Source organism: Tripterygium wilfordii, chromosome 9 (genome assembly GCF_013401445.1).
Source record: "Tripterygium wilfordii isolate XIE 37 chromosome 9, ASM1340144v1, whole genome shotgun sequence".
Lineage (NCBI taxonomy): Eukaryota > Viridiplantae > Streptophyta > Magnoliopsida > Celastrales > Celastraceae > Tripterygium > Tripterygium wilfordii.
The window spans coordinates 3,566,419-3,583,749 of NC_052240.1; the positions used below are offsets into that span (position 1 = coordinate 3,566,419).

The 17,331-nt window shown below is 38.7% G+C and overlaps 3 protein-coding genes across 5 annotated transcripts; 2 read left to right on the forward strand and 1 right to left on the reverse strand.

Moving 5' to 3' along the window:
* Positions 1-478: 478 nt before the first annotated feature.
* On the reverse strand, positions 479-1,431 carry LOC120005510 (mitogen-activated protein kinase kinase kinase 1-like). Its single transcript, XM_038855175.1, has one exon. The coding sequence runs from the start codon at positions 1,341-1,343 to the stop codon at positions 609-611; it is 735 nt and encodes a 244-aa protein (XP_038711103.1). The 5' UTR covers positions 1,344-1,431; the 3' UTR covers positions 479-608.
* Positions 1,432-3,048: 1,617 nt separating this feature from the next.
* Positions 3,049-12,744, forward strand: LOC120005502 (nuclear pore complex protein NUP1-like). Of its 3 annotated transcripts, none has more exons than XM_038855152.1 (10): positions 3,049-3,443; positions 4,768-4,814; positions 5,614-5,729; positions 6,683-6,869; positions 6,995-7,297; positions 7,401-7,478; positions 7,565-8,275; positions 9,267-9,772; positions 10,533-11,323; positions 11,411-12,744. In XM_038855152.1, exons 1-10 carry the CDS (start codon positions 3,140-3,142, stop codon positions 12,304-12,306), a joined length of 3,939 nt encoding a protein of 1,312 aa, XP_038711080.1. In that variant the 5' UTR covers positions 3,049-3,139; the 3' UTR covers positions 12,307-12,744. The 3 variants fall into 3 exon arrangements, with proteins under 3 accessions (XP_038711080.1, XP_038711079.1, XP_038711078.1); XM_038855151.1 differs by having other exon boundaries at positions 10,533-11,101; positions 11,150-12,744; XM_038855150.1 differs by having other exon boundaries at positions 10,533-12,744.
* Positions 12,745-13,129: 385 nt separating this feature from the next.
* LOC120005512 (uncharacterized protein At2g39795, mitochondrial) lies at positions 13,130-15,624 on the forward strand. The gene is made up of 3 exons (XM_038855176.1): positions 13,130-13,330; positions 13,853-14,184; positions 15,207-15,624. The coding sequence occupies exons 1-3, from the start codon at positions 13,169-13,171 to the stop codon at positions 15,385-15,387; spliced, it is 675 nt and encodes a 224-aa protein (XP_038711104.1). The 5' UTR covers positions 13,130-13,168; the 3' UTR covers positions 15,388-15,624.
* The last annotated feature ends 1,707 nt before the right edge of the window (positions 15,625-17,331 follow it).

Sequence of the window (17,331 nt, forward strand, 5' to 3'; positions counted from 1 at the left end):
AAATTTTAGTCTGTTTTCCTTTGTTCTGTGTTTTGTCCCTCTAGATCTGATGGTTTTTCCTTCAGATCTAAGGGTTTCGTCCACCGATATGGTGGTTTGGTTCCTCTCTCGTTCAGATATGGTTTTCTTGGGTGACGATGAGGCTTTATCTGGTGACGACGACGACGTCCGTCTTTTGTCTACTCTGAATCAGGTTGTAAAGACAGTACATGCTCCATTCTCTGGCGAGGTTTCAAGGCAATCCTTAATCGTGTTTTTGCTGCTTTCAGGCCTCTGCCTTCCTCTTCAAACGAGTTTAAACTCTATTTTAGCCTGTTTGAGGTATTTGTTGTTGTTCTGAGCCAATCTTTTATCCTTGATGTAGGAGTGTTTTTATTTTTATCTTGTAATCGAGAAGTCTACTCCTGTATGTATTGTGCTACGGTGTTTAATAAAAGTTCTTACTTCCCTCAAAAAAAAAAAAAAAACCAACTAAACCAACCAAGCAACCAAGCAACGATTTTTTTGTTTGTTGATGACAATACAGCCAACTCCAAAATCAAAATCCGAATCCAAAGATGCTAGGGCTAACATGGACATTATATTTACAAAAAGAAAATAAAATCTAACTACTTGCCACGTCTTTCATCGTCGCTGTCGCTGTCGCTGTAGCCATCGTCGTCGTCACCAAACATGCTATCCTCGCTATCTTCATCGCCGCTTTCCTCGCGAACATAGGCGTCCAAATACACATACTTATCCTCCTCCGACGTCCACCGAGCACGGCATATGACACAAGTGACGGCGTTGCTTCCTCTACTCCTCTTCCACTTCGAGAAACACTCCTCATGAAGCAAATTCTTACACTTCTCACAAGCCACTGCTTTATCTCCTTTTTCCATCTCATCCAAACAAACCGGACAAACCGTCCCTTCAGGAATCTCCACCTCCGCTTCAGACCTTGGCCGCTTTTTATTTTTCGCTTCAGAACTCAATGCATGAAAAGTCTTCCGAACATCCTTCCGTGCTAATGCCTCCGGCAGCGTAGGCGTGCCAAGTAGGCAACTGACCAGGGACTGCCGTAACGTCGTTCCCCGAATAGACTCGTCCTCGGCATAGACCCCAAGGACTCGGATCAGCACAAACAGTATGTGCTTACAAGGTCTGATCAAATCAGGGCACGTGCACGAAGGCGTAGTGGATAGGCGCACAGTGTATACATTCCCCGTAGCGCCTAAGATGGAGAAGTTGGATTCCGAGCGGTGGAGGAGATGGAGGTCGTGCTCAACCGCACGGACGATCCTGTCGTCCACCGCATTCGTCCGTCCGTAGCGGCGGTACCGCCGGCGCCATGAAAAGTCCATTTTTGGGCGTCGTTGGAACTTGAAATCCTATTTAGGGTTTCTGTAATTTGGGGGGTTGAGGGTAATCGTGTAAGGTAACCAAGATAGTGCCGCGTTAGGGATTTCGAAATTTCGAATTCTAATTTTTATCTGAACGGTGTCGTTTTAAGCTCCACCCATATTTGTTGTTGTGTCAAAACGATGCGTTTAGTTCAGCATCCTGATCCCGAGATTTCTGATCAGAAAAGAATAACCTCTATTGGATTGGTAAACCCAAAACTTTCTTTTTTAAAACAAGGGAGGAGATTCAAATACTCATTATCCTTACTACTCCAATTAATGGCTCGATTGTGGTAAACCCATAACTTAGTAGAGGGAAAATGGGGTTAGGGAGATGCCATGTCAAGGAATATGACAAGTAGGGGTGGAGCTCGAATTTCAGACAAAGGGGGACAAAAATTTGTGCGGGGGTTCGGGTGTTGCTTTGTAAATTTTTTTAGGACTAAGTGTTGTTTTAACAAACTTATCCGTAATGAACTCAAGCCGTCACCGTCATTTGTCTCACTTTGTCAGTTTGTTGTATTTGATACTTGAGTGTTGAGAGTCGAGAGAGAAAAGCAAAGAGCAATTTAGCTAAGAGTAATTTAGCAAAGTTAAGTATGTTTGCGCTTTTTGTTTTTGTGGATTTTGTAAAGGGGTCAAAGTGGGTTTTAAGAGTAAGTTTAATAAATTTAGAATTCAAGAAATTTAATGGGACGGATTTGTAAAATTTATATTTAAATGGGAAAAATTGAAAAAATAATAGTATATATGATATTTAAAAAATTAAAGGGCGCAAATTGAAACAAATCGGTAGTGTAAGGGTATTTTCCAAAAAACTAGGGGGCAAATTAAAAACAATTGATAGTATATGGGATTTTCCAAAAAAACTGAGGGGGGCAAGCATTTGTAATGGTGTTATTTTGTCTTTGTCAACAAATATGTATTGAGTTTTATGTTTTGTTGATGTGGTTGTATTGAGTTTTGTGTTTTGTTGATGTGGTTGTGTTGGGAGATAGTGTTTTCCTAATGTGACTGTATTAGAAGATTGTGTTTTGGTGTAGTTTTGTTGTGGACAACATCGATGCATGAGAATTTGTTAGCCTCTATGTTGGGTGGGAAGGAAAAATTTATAAGAATTTGTGTTTTGTTGATGTGACTATATTAAGATATGCGTTTTGTTGATTTGATTGTATTAAAAAACATGTTTAACTTTATTTTTTATGTAATAGAGATGAGACTCAATATTGATTTTTGTTAGCCTAACAAAATTGACCATTGGAAGTACTTATCATGCAAGTAGATCCGCCCCTGATAGCATAATCCCACTCTCATGGGCCATCCTCAGCATGTGATAAAGTCCATTTAATTACTTTTAAATCCACTAAAAAATAAAAATAATAAACAAAACCTCTCTACTAAAATAAAAGAAAAACAAAACCGGCGATATTTGAAATCTTCACAGTCAAATCAAGACCGTTCATTTGTCTCGCCAACGAAACCTTGTTGACTTCGACTGCCTTCGCTTTGCCTGTTACAGTTGTTTATGTCAACGTCGTGCATCTTAGTTAGTCTTAACTGGAGAAAAAAAGGAAGCCTGACCCGGAAAAGACGAATTCAGGTCTCCATCTCACACAATATTACATCTGTGAATTATTTTTCTTAAATCTTTTTTAATTTCTCTTTTTGAATAAAAACCCTAACTTCCCGTCCTGTTCTCTCTCCCTTTATCTCTTTGTACACATAAAAGCCGTGAGTTTTCCTTTTTCTTCTCAGCCATGGAGACGGCGCCGGAAGAGAACAAGCGGGATCCTTACGAAGGTGGAGGAGGGGGTTTCGGGAAGTTTCGAAAACGGCCTTTTAGGCGGAATAATACGACGCCGTATGATCGCCCACCGACCGCCATTAGAAACCCTAGTTCTAGCAATAGCAACGGCGGTGGAAGCAACAACGGCTGGCTCTCCAGGTTGGTCGATCCTGCACAGAGGCTTATTGCCTACAGCGCTCACCGCCTCTTCGCTTCTGTCTTCCGCAAGCGCCTCCCACCTCCTCCTGCCCCAGACCCGTTGCCTATGGAGCCAGGTTAGTGTTCGTGTTTTTTTTTTGGTTGTTTCCTGTGACAATTTCATTGTTTAATGGAAAACAGTTTCTTTGATTTTGAAAGCATTTGGTTCATTGTTATTGCGCTTGAACTTAGGGAAGAATTTATGCTTATTTGTGCTATACAGTCGGGTGTTGTTTATCTTATTAATTTGGGTGGAATTATCGTTTTTGAGTAGTTTTGGTATTGGGGTTTATTTGTTTCTTGGAACATTTACTCGGAAATGGTTTAAGATTCTAAGTTGTAACCGGATTCAGGGATTTTGCTTATTTTTTTTGTGGAGACATATTCTCTTTAACTTAAAAGAATAATGTTTGATGTGGGAGCTAGTCTTTACTGAATTCAGAACTGTTATGTCTGATAGGATTTGAATATGAGGCCTGATTGGATTTTAATTATTTCTCTTCCGTTTTTGTTTTAAATATTTAATACCTACTAATTTAATGCCACCATACATTCTTTAACTTAGTTTTAAGAAGTAAATGTATTTCTACGAGTTATGTTTAAATTCTAAGGTTCCGTTTGGATGGGAGGATAAGACTCCGTATAGTATAAAATTATTCTTTAATGAAGTTATCGGGTGTTTGAATGATTTTTAAAATATTCTGGATAGTATAACTTTATACAAAAGTGGTTTTTATACGATGCCGACCGTATAATATTAAAACACCCCCAACTCATTTTTATTTTATATGAAGCGCTTAGTTTAAGAAATAACATGACAAAAAAGACCCTCACTCTTACTTTAAATCCAAACATATTACCACAAATCTCATACTATACAAGTCTAATATCATATTATTTCCAAACACCGGATATGATCAAATTATACAATGATTAAATTATACATTGGATAAGAATATTATACTATCTTATACAGAGCTCCAAACGGAGCCTAAGAGTTTAAACACAGTGAAGCCGTTTTGAAATTTGAAGCAGTGCAGCATGGCAAAGCAGATTTGTAGATTCCTTTCCTCATGCGCTGATATTACTGGTGCACATCTGTGCTGTGAATACATCTTAATTGCCTCACATGCTGTTATCTATTGCATATCATTTTGAGTTGCTCGAGTAAAATGTACTAACGATTGAAATTAGTTTTCTATAGGAGTCAGTTTTAAGTTTTCTTATTTTAGTGAGAGCAGTAAGAGATAAAAATAAAAAATATTGTTTCTGGCTTTCTGTATATTGATGATGTTTTATTATCATATGTGAGTGCAGTTCATTAGTTCAACTCTTTTTTTGTGCTGATTATTTTTTCTGGCAATTGTTAATGGGACGGCACATTTTATTTTCTCTGATCAGAGGCTAACCAGGAAACAAGGGACAGAGATCATGGGGCTGTTTTCGGTGTAAGTTTTAATAACTATGTGTAATGCTACTGTTTGTAGAAACAATGGAACATCACCTCCAATTTTATATTTTTGTGACTGGGTCCCTGTACCTATTCAATAGCGCATCAATCAACAATCTGTTTCTGTTAATTATTTTGTTCAACAATCTATTGTATTGAGCTGCATGGCATCTAGATGCCATGTGAAATGAAAATTTTCTTGCTGTTAACTTTGTGCCTGAAACTTGTTACTGTTATCATTGTCTAAAGACAAAGTCATGAACTGGGAAGTTAACAAAGTTTCTAGTTCATGATTCAGTGACCTGCCATATTAGAATCTTTTCAAATGGATACCCAACACATTAGGAAGCCTCCACAAATCAAGTTTTTACTTGTTTATTATAGTACTGGCACGAAGGGTTGGGGAAGTGCCTTGAGTGTTCGCTTGTCAGTCCTAGATCATTGTGGGGAGATTGGTTGTAGGAGTAGGATTTTCCAGTTGATTTTGATTTCAAGTTACTTTGAAAATATAATTTCCTTATGGTTAGATTTATGTGTATGCGTCTATTTCAATTTTGTGCTATAATGAGATGAGCCCAATTATCGTATCATGGTGTATGTTTTTTTTTATGTTGATTATGCCATTGAGTTGTATTGTACTAGCTATTGGTTTTGTGAAACTTTTTTCATTTGGTGTTTTCTAAGAAAATTCCAGTTATTTTGTCTTTGAATAACATGTGGCTTTAAAGCTACATTTCATTTGCATCATGGGCCATTTATGTTGATATGCTTTTCTTGTTTGTAAATTTGTATGAAAGGATCCTTCAAATGCACAAGATGGAGATATCAATGGATGCAACTATCCTAGTAACAGTTTAGAAAAAGATGGAGTTATTGAACTTGAGCAAATTCTTAAGCAAAGAACTTTTACAAGGCAAGTTTTCTAAGAACTTGATTTGATTAAACTTTCTTAGAAATTAATGCAATTTCTTGCTCCACACAGTTCCTTCTTTGTGTATGTAGAAACTGTCAGCATGCTTGAAATTGATGTTGCGTTGATTTGCATGATTTAGGGCGATCTTGGCAACGTTTCCAAGTTGCATCATTGTAACATAGGCATCAGCATCACTGGTTCAAACTGCAGGGATAAGACTGCATGCATCTTCCCTCCTTGACAGAGCATCATGAATTTTTTAAATTTATTTACATTGAATCAAAATGATTATTGTTATAGTTTTACTCTGGGGGTATCTTAAGGAGTTTAGCTGGTTTGTAATTCTCCTGCTTGGGTTGCACCTTCTTGGTGCCCTTTTAATATAATTTCTTTATTTGAAAAAAGGTGAAGCTCCTCTTCATCATGCCCTAAAGGCAGTAATTTGAATACCCATCCCCATTGAACAATCAGAAATAGATGTTGAGGTTGAGCCTTGGCACAATGGTAAGGTTACTTCATTATAACATTGGGGCCACACATTTATGTTAAAGGAAAAGCCTTCTTTGTTGTGTGAGGATAAGTATGTGTACTTATGTGCTCTCTAAATTGAGCAGTGGCGGGAGCCTTGTCTTTTGGTGACCATTTTCTTTTAGTTAGTGTGATTCATGTTTCTTATGACAAGGAATTCACTGTTTCCTTTTGGCTGGCAATTTCCGTAGAAGCTAGTTATACGTGCAATCAAGATTCAGATTCTATTTAAATGTAACTTTTATTTCTTAGATTTGCTCCTACATCATGTTCTAGCACGTGTCTTTCTTGGAAAAGTTATATCTTATTTAGCTGGCTTTCATTTAGTAGCATTCGTTTTTTTTTTGCTTTTCCTGGTTGTGGATGATGCAACTTTTTTCGACTGCCACTCTGGAAATTGTAATAAATGATGATTATTTCCACAGATCTGAAATTGATCGATTGACTGACCTACTTCGTTCAAGGACTGTTGAGAAACATGAGAAAAGGTCTGAAGTTGGCCCTTCAAATTTGGGCGTACCTCAAGGAAAAAGGGTGGAATTCCCAAGTACTCCAGCAAATGAAAATAGAATTGAGAGCAATCTCATTGGAACTCCTGTCGTCAATTTAAGTGTATAAAGACTTATACATACTTTTACTTTAGGATACGTACAAGTGATTTTTGATGTTTTTGGAATTATACTTTTTCGCAAGTTACTTTGGCTCTCATTACACCTTAATGGTTAAATTGTTTTCAGGTCCTTGATGAGGATATTGCTTCACCTGCAGAGGTTGCAAAAGCTTACATGGACCGGAGGCCTTCTACAATATCCCCATCAATGCTTAATTGGCAAAGTGAACTATTGAGGGAGGATTCATCCGCACCACTTGATCGAACATTGCCTACCCAAGCCCCCATAATGTCGCTTGTGAGTAGGTCTTCTAACCACGCTGGTGTTCATGAAAATGGTTTTGTGACGCCAAGATCTCGAGGCAGGTCTGCAATATATAATATGGCTCGGACACCATATTCTAGAGTCCACTCAACTGCTGTCTTCAAGGTTAGACTCTGAGAAGATTTTTTTTCCCTGTTTTTGATTGCAATTCTGATTTATTTTTTTTTTTAGATTTCTAGTACTTTTTATTGATATGCTTAATATCCAGGATGTTGGGTTTTATGGAGCGTCGTCATCATCTCAGGGGGCACGTGAACAAAGTAGGGCTTCCGGATCTAAGCAAGGGGTATAACTGTTGGATATTTGTGCACTATTCCGTGTTTAGTAGAGGCCTTAAAGACAGTATCATTTGATGTTTTTATTTCTTTGCAGGCTTTAAAGAGGAGGAGTTCAGTCTTGGACTATGATATAGGTTCCATAGGTCCCATACGGAGAATTCGCCAGAAACAAAGCCTTCTGTCCTCAAAAAATTTGGGCTCGCCAGCTTCTGGAAGTACTCTTTCTATCCGTGAGAGAAATGTTGGTTCTCAAGCTGCTCAATCGTCATCTCTAGTACATAATCTGCTTCCTGCTGAAGGAACAAACCAGAGCTTCAAAAATAGGTTATCAGAAAATGGGGATAATAGAGTTCCTGATAGTTGTTCCACTGCTATTCCCTCTAAGTCCAGTGAGATGGCATCAAAAATACTTCAACAACTTGATGTTTTGGTCTCTTCGAGGGACAAGTCACCTACTAAGTTGTCACCGTCTATGCTACAAGGTCCTGCTCTTCGAAGCCTGGAGAATGCAGAGTCATCGAAGTTTTTGGAGAACGTTCGAGATGGTAAGAAGCCAGTTGGTTTACATGACAACTTTTTACCCGATGCTGGAGAGCGTATTCATCAAAAGCATGACAAGGTTGAAGAAAATGGCCCATCAAATATGATTGCTCCTTCTGACAAGTTAGCTGCTATAGTAAATGGCATAGGTACTAAGGGGTTAATCAAGGGTGATGTACCAAGTTTTAGAAGTGCGACTTTTGCAGTGAACACAGTTCATCCCCAACCACAAAAGAAACGGGCTTTCCAGATGAGCGCGCATGAGGTATGTGCGTGTTTGAGATGATCATGTAATTGCACTGGTAGTGCCGTGCTTGCTCTAGTATTTATGTCTTCTGCCTTTTTCTTTAAATATTTGTGTAATAACCTTATTTCTAACATTATCGGATGTGGTTTCAGAGTATTCGATTTATTTTATGTAACTAGGTCTCCTTAAAGATTCATCCCTCTGTGTTTAATTTATTGGTTTATCTTCTTATATCGATAGATAATATGTGGCCTAGTTGCAGGGGTGTAACCTAGTGGTCATAGGTTCAATTCATGGAAATTGGAAACAACCTCACATATTATGTGGGGGTACGAGCAAGTCCAATCCTTACCCCAAAATGGGGTACACTTCCCTTATTTTGAACCCAAGAACCTATTTTAGGTGATCTCTATTCTAATACCACTCCAACCCATATTCCCTATTTCAATATGACATCAATATTTTAAAATTTTTAAGAATAGAGAGAGGAGAGAAAGAAGAGAGAAGAGGAGGAGAATGAGAATAAAATAGTGATTTGATGGATTTTGGGGGATGGTGGGCATACCCTAAATTTGGGGTATGAAAATTGAAAAACCTAAAATAGTTTACCATTTGGGAATTGGACATGCTCTAAGGCCTGCGTACATCCTGCTTGTCCTCGACCCCGCCAATGCAGGGGCCTTCTGCATGAGAGTTTTTTTTTAAATTTTTTTTTATCATCCTTTTTTAATTTTTCTTTATGGTAATTTTTTTTTCTTCCTTGCCATGTAGAGAGAATTTCTGATGACTAGGTAATGGCTCTGTGGATATTTATTGTCGTGAGTTGTATAATCAGTAAAATAAAGCTCTTAAAAGAGAGACTGAGAAACTACTACTCTGGTGCATGGGTTTGAAAGGACTGGGCATCTTAGTGTTTTCTTGAGGAAGATGCTTGAAGATTTTCTGTTTCCTTTTTTTTTTATTTATATTTCTGTTGATTTTTTTTAAAATTTTATTTTCCCTTTCTTAGGATTATCTGGATGTAGATGAGGATGACAATTCTAGCAGAGCTGTATCATCTTCAATGGCTCATGGGAGAGAGAAGTTAACTATTTCTGTTGCAGAAAGCAGGACTATTGAAGCTGAAGCCCTAACTATGGAGAAGCCTCCAGTTGGTTTTGGGGGAAAGCCCTTTACAGCTTCTGTAGGGAATGAGAACACTGAGAAAAGATTTTCTAATGGGCCTGCAGTTACTGTAACGCCAGCCTTCACAGCTGCACAATTGACCTGCATGACTGGACAGCCAGCTTTGGGGTCTCCTCAGTCAACTATAGCGTCTGTTGAAACTTCTTTACTTAAAGAAGCAAAGTCCATTGATTCCTTACAATATATTGGAGAGAAAGTCCCTTCAGTAAAGGAACCTAATACCTCATCTTCCCTATTTGTAAATGGCTCTGCTTCTCCGACAGTTGTGAGTGGATCATCTGGCGTAAAGTTTAATGTCTCTTCAGATGCAAGGTCAGAAAGCTCTAGCAGGTCAGCAGGCCTAAAGTTCAATATCTATTTACTTATAATTTTATCTCATCCCTTCATAAGGGCCAGTTTGGTGTGAATTGTCTTTTGTTTATGTTCCCTTGTATTTATTTTTGGCAATGGAGAATTTATGTGATGGACTCTCTCTAATTTCTCAATGGATTCATGTATATTTTCGCAAAATAGTTTGGAGGGTAAAGTCTATGATGATGATGATGTCAACTATGGCATATCTTTTGGCTTTTTAATTATTCCATAATAACCTTCATACAGTTCAATGCTTTGTTCTGTTTTCTGGTGTGCATTGACATGTTTGTCTTGGCATCTAGCAATCATTACTGAAGGAAAAATTTTAAAAACATATGCTGACAGTAATTTTTCTTTATTAGTTAAAAATGCTTTATTCAGTTCCATTTTTCGATAAGCATGCACTGACAAATTAGTGACCTTTTTATGCAGTTATAAAGATAATTCTCCCTGTAGCTTTTACAAGCATGATCCAGCAGCATTTTCAATAAGTTACAGAATGCCTAACTGGCCCAAATTAAAGCTATTTTAACTTAAAATTAGAGCATATTTGTATATCTTAATAGTTTACGATATGGTGGGATAGTCGACTGAATAATTAGAGGCATCATTGTTCTTCTCGATTTTAAGTGTTTACGGTGTTCTAACTTCATCTGGTATAATGTCATCTACTTATTGAATGTGCTCACATTGCTCTTTTTTTTTTTATTTATCTTTCTTCCCCTTTCCTATGCAGTTTTGCTTTTGTTGCTGCTGGTGTGTCTGATTCTGGGCCAAAAGCGTCTGCTTTGGAGAAATCTGATGACAAAATTACTTTGAAGAGTGGAGTTTCATTCAGAGCACATGAAACTTCTCTTCCATCAGTCCCATCTACCTCATCTTCCACCAGTGTTTTCTCTTTTGGCAACCCTGCCAATAGTGGAGGTATAAACAATGGATCCATTACTGATACTCCATCTTCCTTCACTTCTCACGTTCAATCTTCAGTTTCAAATAATGTTCACAGTCAATCATTATCTGCTGGCTTTACTCCATCCTTTGGTGGGTGGGCAAGTGCTGCTGAAACCACTGCCGCTGCCAGTCCTAGCAGCCTTTTCTCCTCAGCTACAGCTCCTCCCTCTATGCCTGGATCAATTTTTAAACTCGGGTCTTCTACAGTAGCATCAACATCAGTTTCAGAGGTATCATCAACTGCTGGTTTAAAATCGGTGGATGCCAAGACCAAAGGCATCAACTTCGGCAATTCAGCTGGTGCTTCTGTTGGTACTTCTGCAACAATTAGCAGCACAGGAAATGTCATTTTTGGTGGTTCATCTGCAGCTATAACAAGCGCTGGAAGTAGCGTTTTTGGTGGTGGTTCATCTGCAGCAATTACAAGCACAGCAGGCAGTAGTTTTGGCGTTTCATCCTCGGCAATCTCAAGCACAGGAAGTGGCATTTTTGGTCTCTCATCTCCTGCAATGTCAAGCATGGGAAGCAGCATTTTTGGCTTTTCATCTCCTGCCATGACAAGCAATATTTTTGGTGGTACGTCTTCTTCCAGTAGTAACACAAGTAATGGTGCATCTGCAATTGGAAGTTCTGCAAATAATTTCCTTGGCTTTGGTGCTGTAGCGTCTTCTTTGGCTTCTACTAACCAGTCCGGAGGTTCTACTCCATCCAATACTGGAGGTGCAGTGGCATCTGCTGGTGGGACTGGTATTACGACTTTAATTCAGAGCATGCCCAATCAATTAAGTTCCTCTGCATCATCTCCGTCAATTCAGTTGGCCGGGAGTACAAACTTCTCTTCTGGAAATTCTTTATTCGGTTTGTCTGCTGCAGCTAATCCATTTGACTCTGGCGCTAGTTTTGGGATGAATCCTACTACTATGTTGTCAGAGGCCAATTCCATAAGCACCAGCAGTAGCACTAGTTCGAGCTTGTTTGGCTCCAATTGGCAAGCCCCCAAATCTCCTAATTTTGGCACTACACTTACTACGGCACTTACTACTGCATCATCGTCCTCAACTGGGTTTGCCTTTGGAGCAGCTTCAGCTAACAGTGCATCTATGGGCTTTGGAATGTCTGCTGGTGCCTCATCAAGTTCAGTTTTCTCGTTTACTTCTGCTGGAGCAGCACCTGGACCACCTTCACAGCCTGTGTTTGGTAACAGTAATAATGGCTTTGCATTTGCTTCATCTCCTGTTGTACATAATGATCAGATGACCATGGAGGATAGCATGGCCGAGGACACAGTTCAAGCAACTGCAACAACAGTTCCAATAATTGGTCAACAAACTGTCACACCTTCGTCGCCCTTCATGTTTGGTTCTGCAGCTCCAGCAGGGGCAAGCCCATTTCAATTTGGTGCACAACAAAATCTGGCCACGCCTCAGAACACTTCCCCATTTCAGGCTTCTGGTAGTCTTGAGTTTAATGCTGGAGGGAGCTTCTCATTGGGCACTGGTGGTGACAAGTCCACTAGAAGAACTGTTAAAGTTTCTAGGAGCAAGAATCGGAAGAAGTAAAGCATTATATTATTTGACTGTATCCCTTGCCAGGGACCCTCATTGTTTGCGTCTGGTGGATGGTTAAATTTAGTGCAAGGGTATTGACAGCAAGCGTTCTGCTGTCTGTCACTTGCCCTGAGACCTTCAGCGCTGGTGAAGGTTGGTTCGCAGCTTCAACCACTGGAAATTCACCGAGTTCTCATTTCTCCTTCTGCAACATTTCTTGCTTGGAAAATTTTAATGGTTGTAATGAAGGCATAAGTTGTCGCAGACTCGCAATTTTGTATGCTGTCTTCTTAGAAAATCTAAGAATGGTTGTACTGTACTAGTAGTAGTTCATAGAGTTTTAAGATTGAACACATGAGCTGTTGGGTCGTTGTTGTGTATTCATTGTCATGTGTAACATATAAAGAATTTGCTATGAATTTAAGATAGCTTCTATGCTAATGTTTCACAGCTTTCTTTTCTCCTGTTTGTACTAGGATTGCCAATAATTGATCCTTCCACGGGAAATGTTGGTCGTTAAAACTGAACTCTCTTTTCAAGTTGATTGCATATTTGCCGTTAAATCCATGATGCCAAAGAGTGTATAAAAAAAGAGAAATTTGGGACTGTTTAATCGGTTATTGTCAAATGTATATTTTCAATCGAATGTATATTAATAAGGATCAATCGAAAAAACCGACCAAATAATCGGTTGAATTTATGTTTTGGGCCGTCAACCAGCCAATGTATCGGGTTGTGCTTACAGATATGTTGTGAAAAAACATTTATGGTTTTTTTTCATTTAATAAAAAAATATCTTTTTTCTTAAAAAAGGAAAAGAAAACCCTATTTTCTATCTAACGAGTGTCGGACTGGAAGAGGAGAAAAAACGAGAATGTGGAAGAAAGTGCTTGCAGAAAGCACAGTGCGCCAGCCATGGCGCATGATAGCATGTCGGCGCTCAATCTCCAGTACTTCCTCCTCCGCCGTCGATTCAATATTGCTCCGGTCACTCAAAGAGCATTATCTCGAAGTCTCCAAAATGACTCCTCCCCCTGTAATAACAACACTCTTCCCTTCCCTTCCCTCATATCTCTCTGTGCCTCTATACTCTGTAATACATATATGTTTGATTCATGTTAATATGATTAATGGTCATTTGGTTTATTGTTTTATAAAACCTTCAGGGGTTTTAGCTTTACTCCTCTCAAAACCCTAAGGTTTTGAAATTAAGGAAATTTCACATTCAATGGGTTCTCATGGAGATACATCACAATTCATTGTTGAAACTTAATCCTTTTGACCATTTGCGGCTAATAGAGTCTTTTATATATATATATATATATATATATATGTATGTATGTTTGTATGTATGTATGCTGTTTGTGAGCATTTATATGCATTTGGACTTATATTTTATTGGGTTTAGTGGCTCAGCATTGTTATATACCATTATCATTGGTGCACCTATGAAGAATCATGAACGGTTTATCTCTCTCTTGTACATGCTTATGAGCTTAATGAGCGTGGGGATTTAATTGAACCGTCTAATTTTGTTGTACTCTTCAATGCATTGCAGAAAGTGAGCCCTCCTTCACCATTTACAATAATGAAAGGTGCACTTGATTCCAGTGGTCCTGTCCTGAAGCGCACCTATGGGAATGAGGAAATTAGTATATCAGTAATGAGATTGGCCAACATTATTCCTGATGGTGGCGATGATGATGGTGACGATGGTATTAATCAGTTGTTCCTTCATGTGGATGTGTCGAAGCCCGACCAGAATGTTTCTGTGCATTTCCTATGTGGGTTGTATCCGGATGCATTGGGTATTCATTCAGTCTCAATGCGCTCAAAGCTTGAGATGTCAGAGTCCCTTACTATTTCTAAATACAACGGCCCTGTTTTTGAGTGAGTTATATTCCCTTCTTTACATGGGTCGGTCTAATCTGTCCTAAATGATAATTGTTTACTCTTGAGTGATAATTTTGATGAAAGTGTGGGTCTTTGATGTGCTGAAGTTCTTTTGTGTCCACATGCTTATTGATGTCGAGAATCTTTGCCTAGTTATATGGGATTCTTGAACACTGTTTATAACGTTTTGATTTGATATATCTTATACATTGGTTAGGAATAGGTGTGAAACTGTTTTCACTTATTAATCATGTTTCTTAAACCAAGATGATGATGCTTAAAAGTCAAGTGTTTTTCATCCTAAACAAGAATGTTACTAGGCTTGCTGATGGTGCTGTCATTGGCCTGACGTTGTCTTGATGGCATAACAAACCAAAAAGTATCTCAACTGCCACTGGTTTTGTGGGTTGAACCGTTGAAGTCAGTGCAGGAATTTGAGGATGAGCGCATAAGTGATGTTAATTTCACGATGAGTTTCTCACATAGGCAGTGTGGCTAGTGGCTACTATTGAGAAAATGTTGTGAGGAGAGGTTGTTAAAAGAAGAGCTTAAATGATGTTTGGTATATATGTTCTTGGAAGAACTTCATGAAAATGCAAACACAATTTTCTTGTTAAAAGAAGAGCTTAAATGATGTTTGATACTGAACTAGTGCTTCAATGTACATGATACTGAACTTGAGCATTATAATTGTTGGAGAAGTTGGTGTTTTTAGTGTCTGAAAGTAGTAGTTCGGTTTTCTTTATGCTTTGTTTATGAATGTGGTTCTGCCCTGGGAATATGACTATGCTTGCAGCCAGATCCTTGTATTTCGTGTGAACTTATAGATCAAAGGTTTTTATTTTCCTTTTTCAGTGGAAGTATAGGGAAATATATAGGGTGTTCCAGGTGTTGCCCATATGAATAGACCAGTACCCTCCTCTCTTCCTCTTTTTTTCCCGACTTCATGATGAAAACTGGCATTTGATATTTTGGATATTCAATTTTTATTTTCTGCTAAATTGTTCACAATTTGACAGGGATCTTGATGAAAGAATGAGAGATACACTTCATGGTTATATAGAAGAGCGAGGTGTGAATGAGAGTCTCTTTCCCTTTCTTCAAGCATGGCTATATGTGAAGGATCATCGGAATCTTTTGCGTTGGTTTAAAACAGTAGGCTCATTCATTAATGAAGATAAGTTGCCGAAAACAGCTTAATGTTTTACAAGCTGGTTTTGCAAGCGCGCTTATTTTTGAACTAAATGCTGGTTTTTGTACTTGTACTTACAATACTACTAGCTTGTAACTAAAATGAGTTTGCTTCTTTGGTATTTTCTCAGGTTGTAGCTACATCCTGACACTTTTGCTATGTTTTAAGTTAAATATGACGTTTTAAAGTTACTGATGTAAGATGTATCTCATCTTTTACATTGCATTTTCTTCTTTACACGTTTATTTAGTTGCGAAGCTTTGTTTCTGCACGGATAATAGAATATCAGTATCGGAGAATCTCTCTAGTGCCCTCCTTTGTCCTCAATCAGTTGATCTTTGAAAACACACTCTGCCAGGTATTGGGACAGAGCAGTGATGCTGCTCAGTACTTACCCAGGTAGTTTTGCATAAGTTCCGATGGGTTTATGTGACATCAATTGTGCATGTTATTAAGTGTGACGCGAAGCCCTTTCTCATCGTTGTGCGAGTTTTCTTTGTTTGTTTTACTGACTGTACATAGCGCGTTCAGTTGCTATGATTGTACGTGATGGCCTTTCGGGTACAAGGACGGATACATCTTGGCAGTTGTCATGGTGTTACATATTGTTCTGTTGCAAGTTACACACAGTATATAATCTTTCAGGCCTGTTTCATGTTTATCTTGTTATGCACATCACAAAGCCTTTTATGCTGGTGGTTTAGTCAAAAAGCATTTGTGGTGATTGAGGTTGTTTTCATTGCTACGTCAATTGTTGTTGCCTGCTGCTGCAATATTTTATTCATTTATACTCTCTATATATATATGATGTGTGAGATTTGCCCAACTTTGTATACATGCTAACAACATTTTCTTCTATCCGTATCATCCTTAATTTGTATTCAACTGGAAACCCAAAAGAAATCAAACCACATTGGTATAAGACCGATAATCTCTGGTTCTTGAAATTCATTGATCCTATATTTTTCCTCTTTGGCCTTTCAATTCTTTTTTTGTTTGGGGGAATTGAGGAACCATTCAGTCCAACAAGTCATTCGGACAACTTGATAGGTCCATGCACACGGAAGTTTCGTACTTGTCCACAGGGTAAATCTTGGGTTGATGCCTAGTGCGCAAAGATTCACTAGCATACCACAACCCACTAAAAAGCCTCCACAAGCAAGCAAAAAACCACATGCAGGTGGTCATCAAGAAATACGTTTATGGTTGGAATCGAACATTGGGCCTTTGATTCTTTCTTGTTAGAGAAAAGGGTTCGAGATTTGAGACTAAAACTATGCTAGCTGCTGCATTGATGTGAAGAATTTGATATGCTTCAAGTATCCAAGTTGAGAGAGCTCAACCGATTTTAGCTTCTTTAATAGCTTTTATGGTGGAAGGATTTTCCTAAGTTCAAGAGCGGATTCTTGAAAGCCTACCCTTCACCAATCTTCGAGCATGGACCATGCTTAAGGTATTGTCTGTTTTGGGTATGGACCCTCACGGATTTATTTGAGCTCAAAGCCACGCCCCCATACTCTTAGAATCCATGGCCTCTTGGTGGTGGGAGAGTGAATACACATCTTACCATCTCGCTTAAGATGGAACCAGGTAAATTTGAAAATTGTTTTATAGAGTCCACGTGGCCTATATCAATAGGCTAGATGATGCCGCAAATTTGAATTCAACCGAATCGATGATGCCGTTGACTGCTTTAATCGGATGGTTCACATGCACCCTCAACCTTCTACAGTCGAATTTAATCTGTTGTTTGGTTCAATCATGAAAATGATGTAACACGAAAGCCCGCGTTAGTTTCATGGCTGGAGTCTCTACCTTACCTTTGCTCTCAAGTGAGTGGAAGTCCAACCTCCAAAAGAAGTGAAAAGGATTCACCTTCTCAGCCTAGGGATCCATCAAATTGGGACAGATTAAATGCAAGACTCTTAAGAGTATCGAGGGTAGGATTTTTA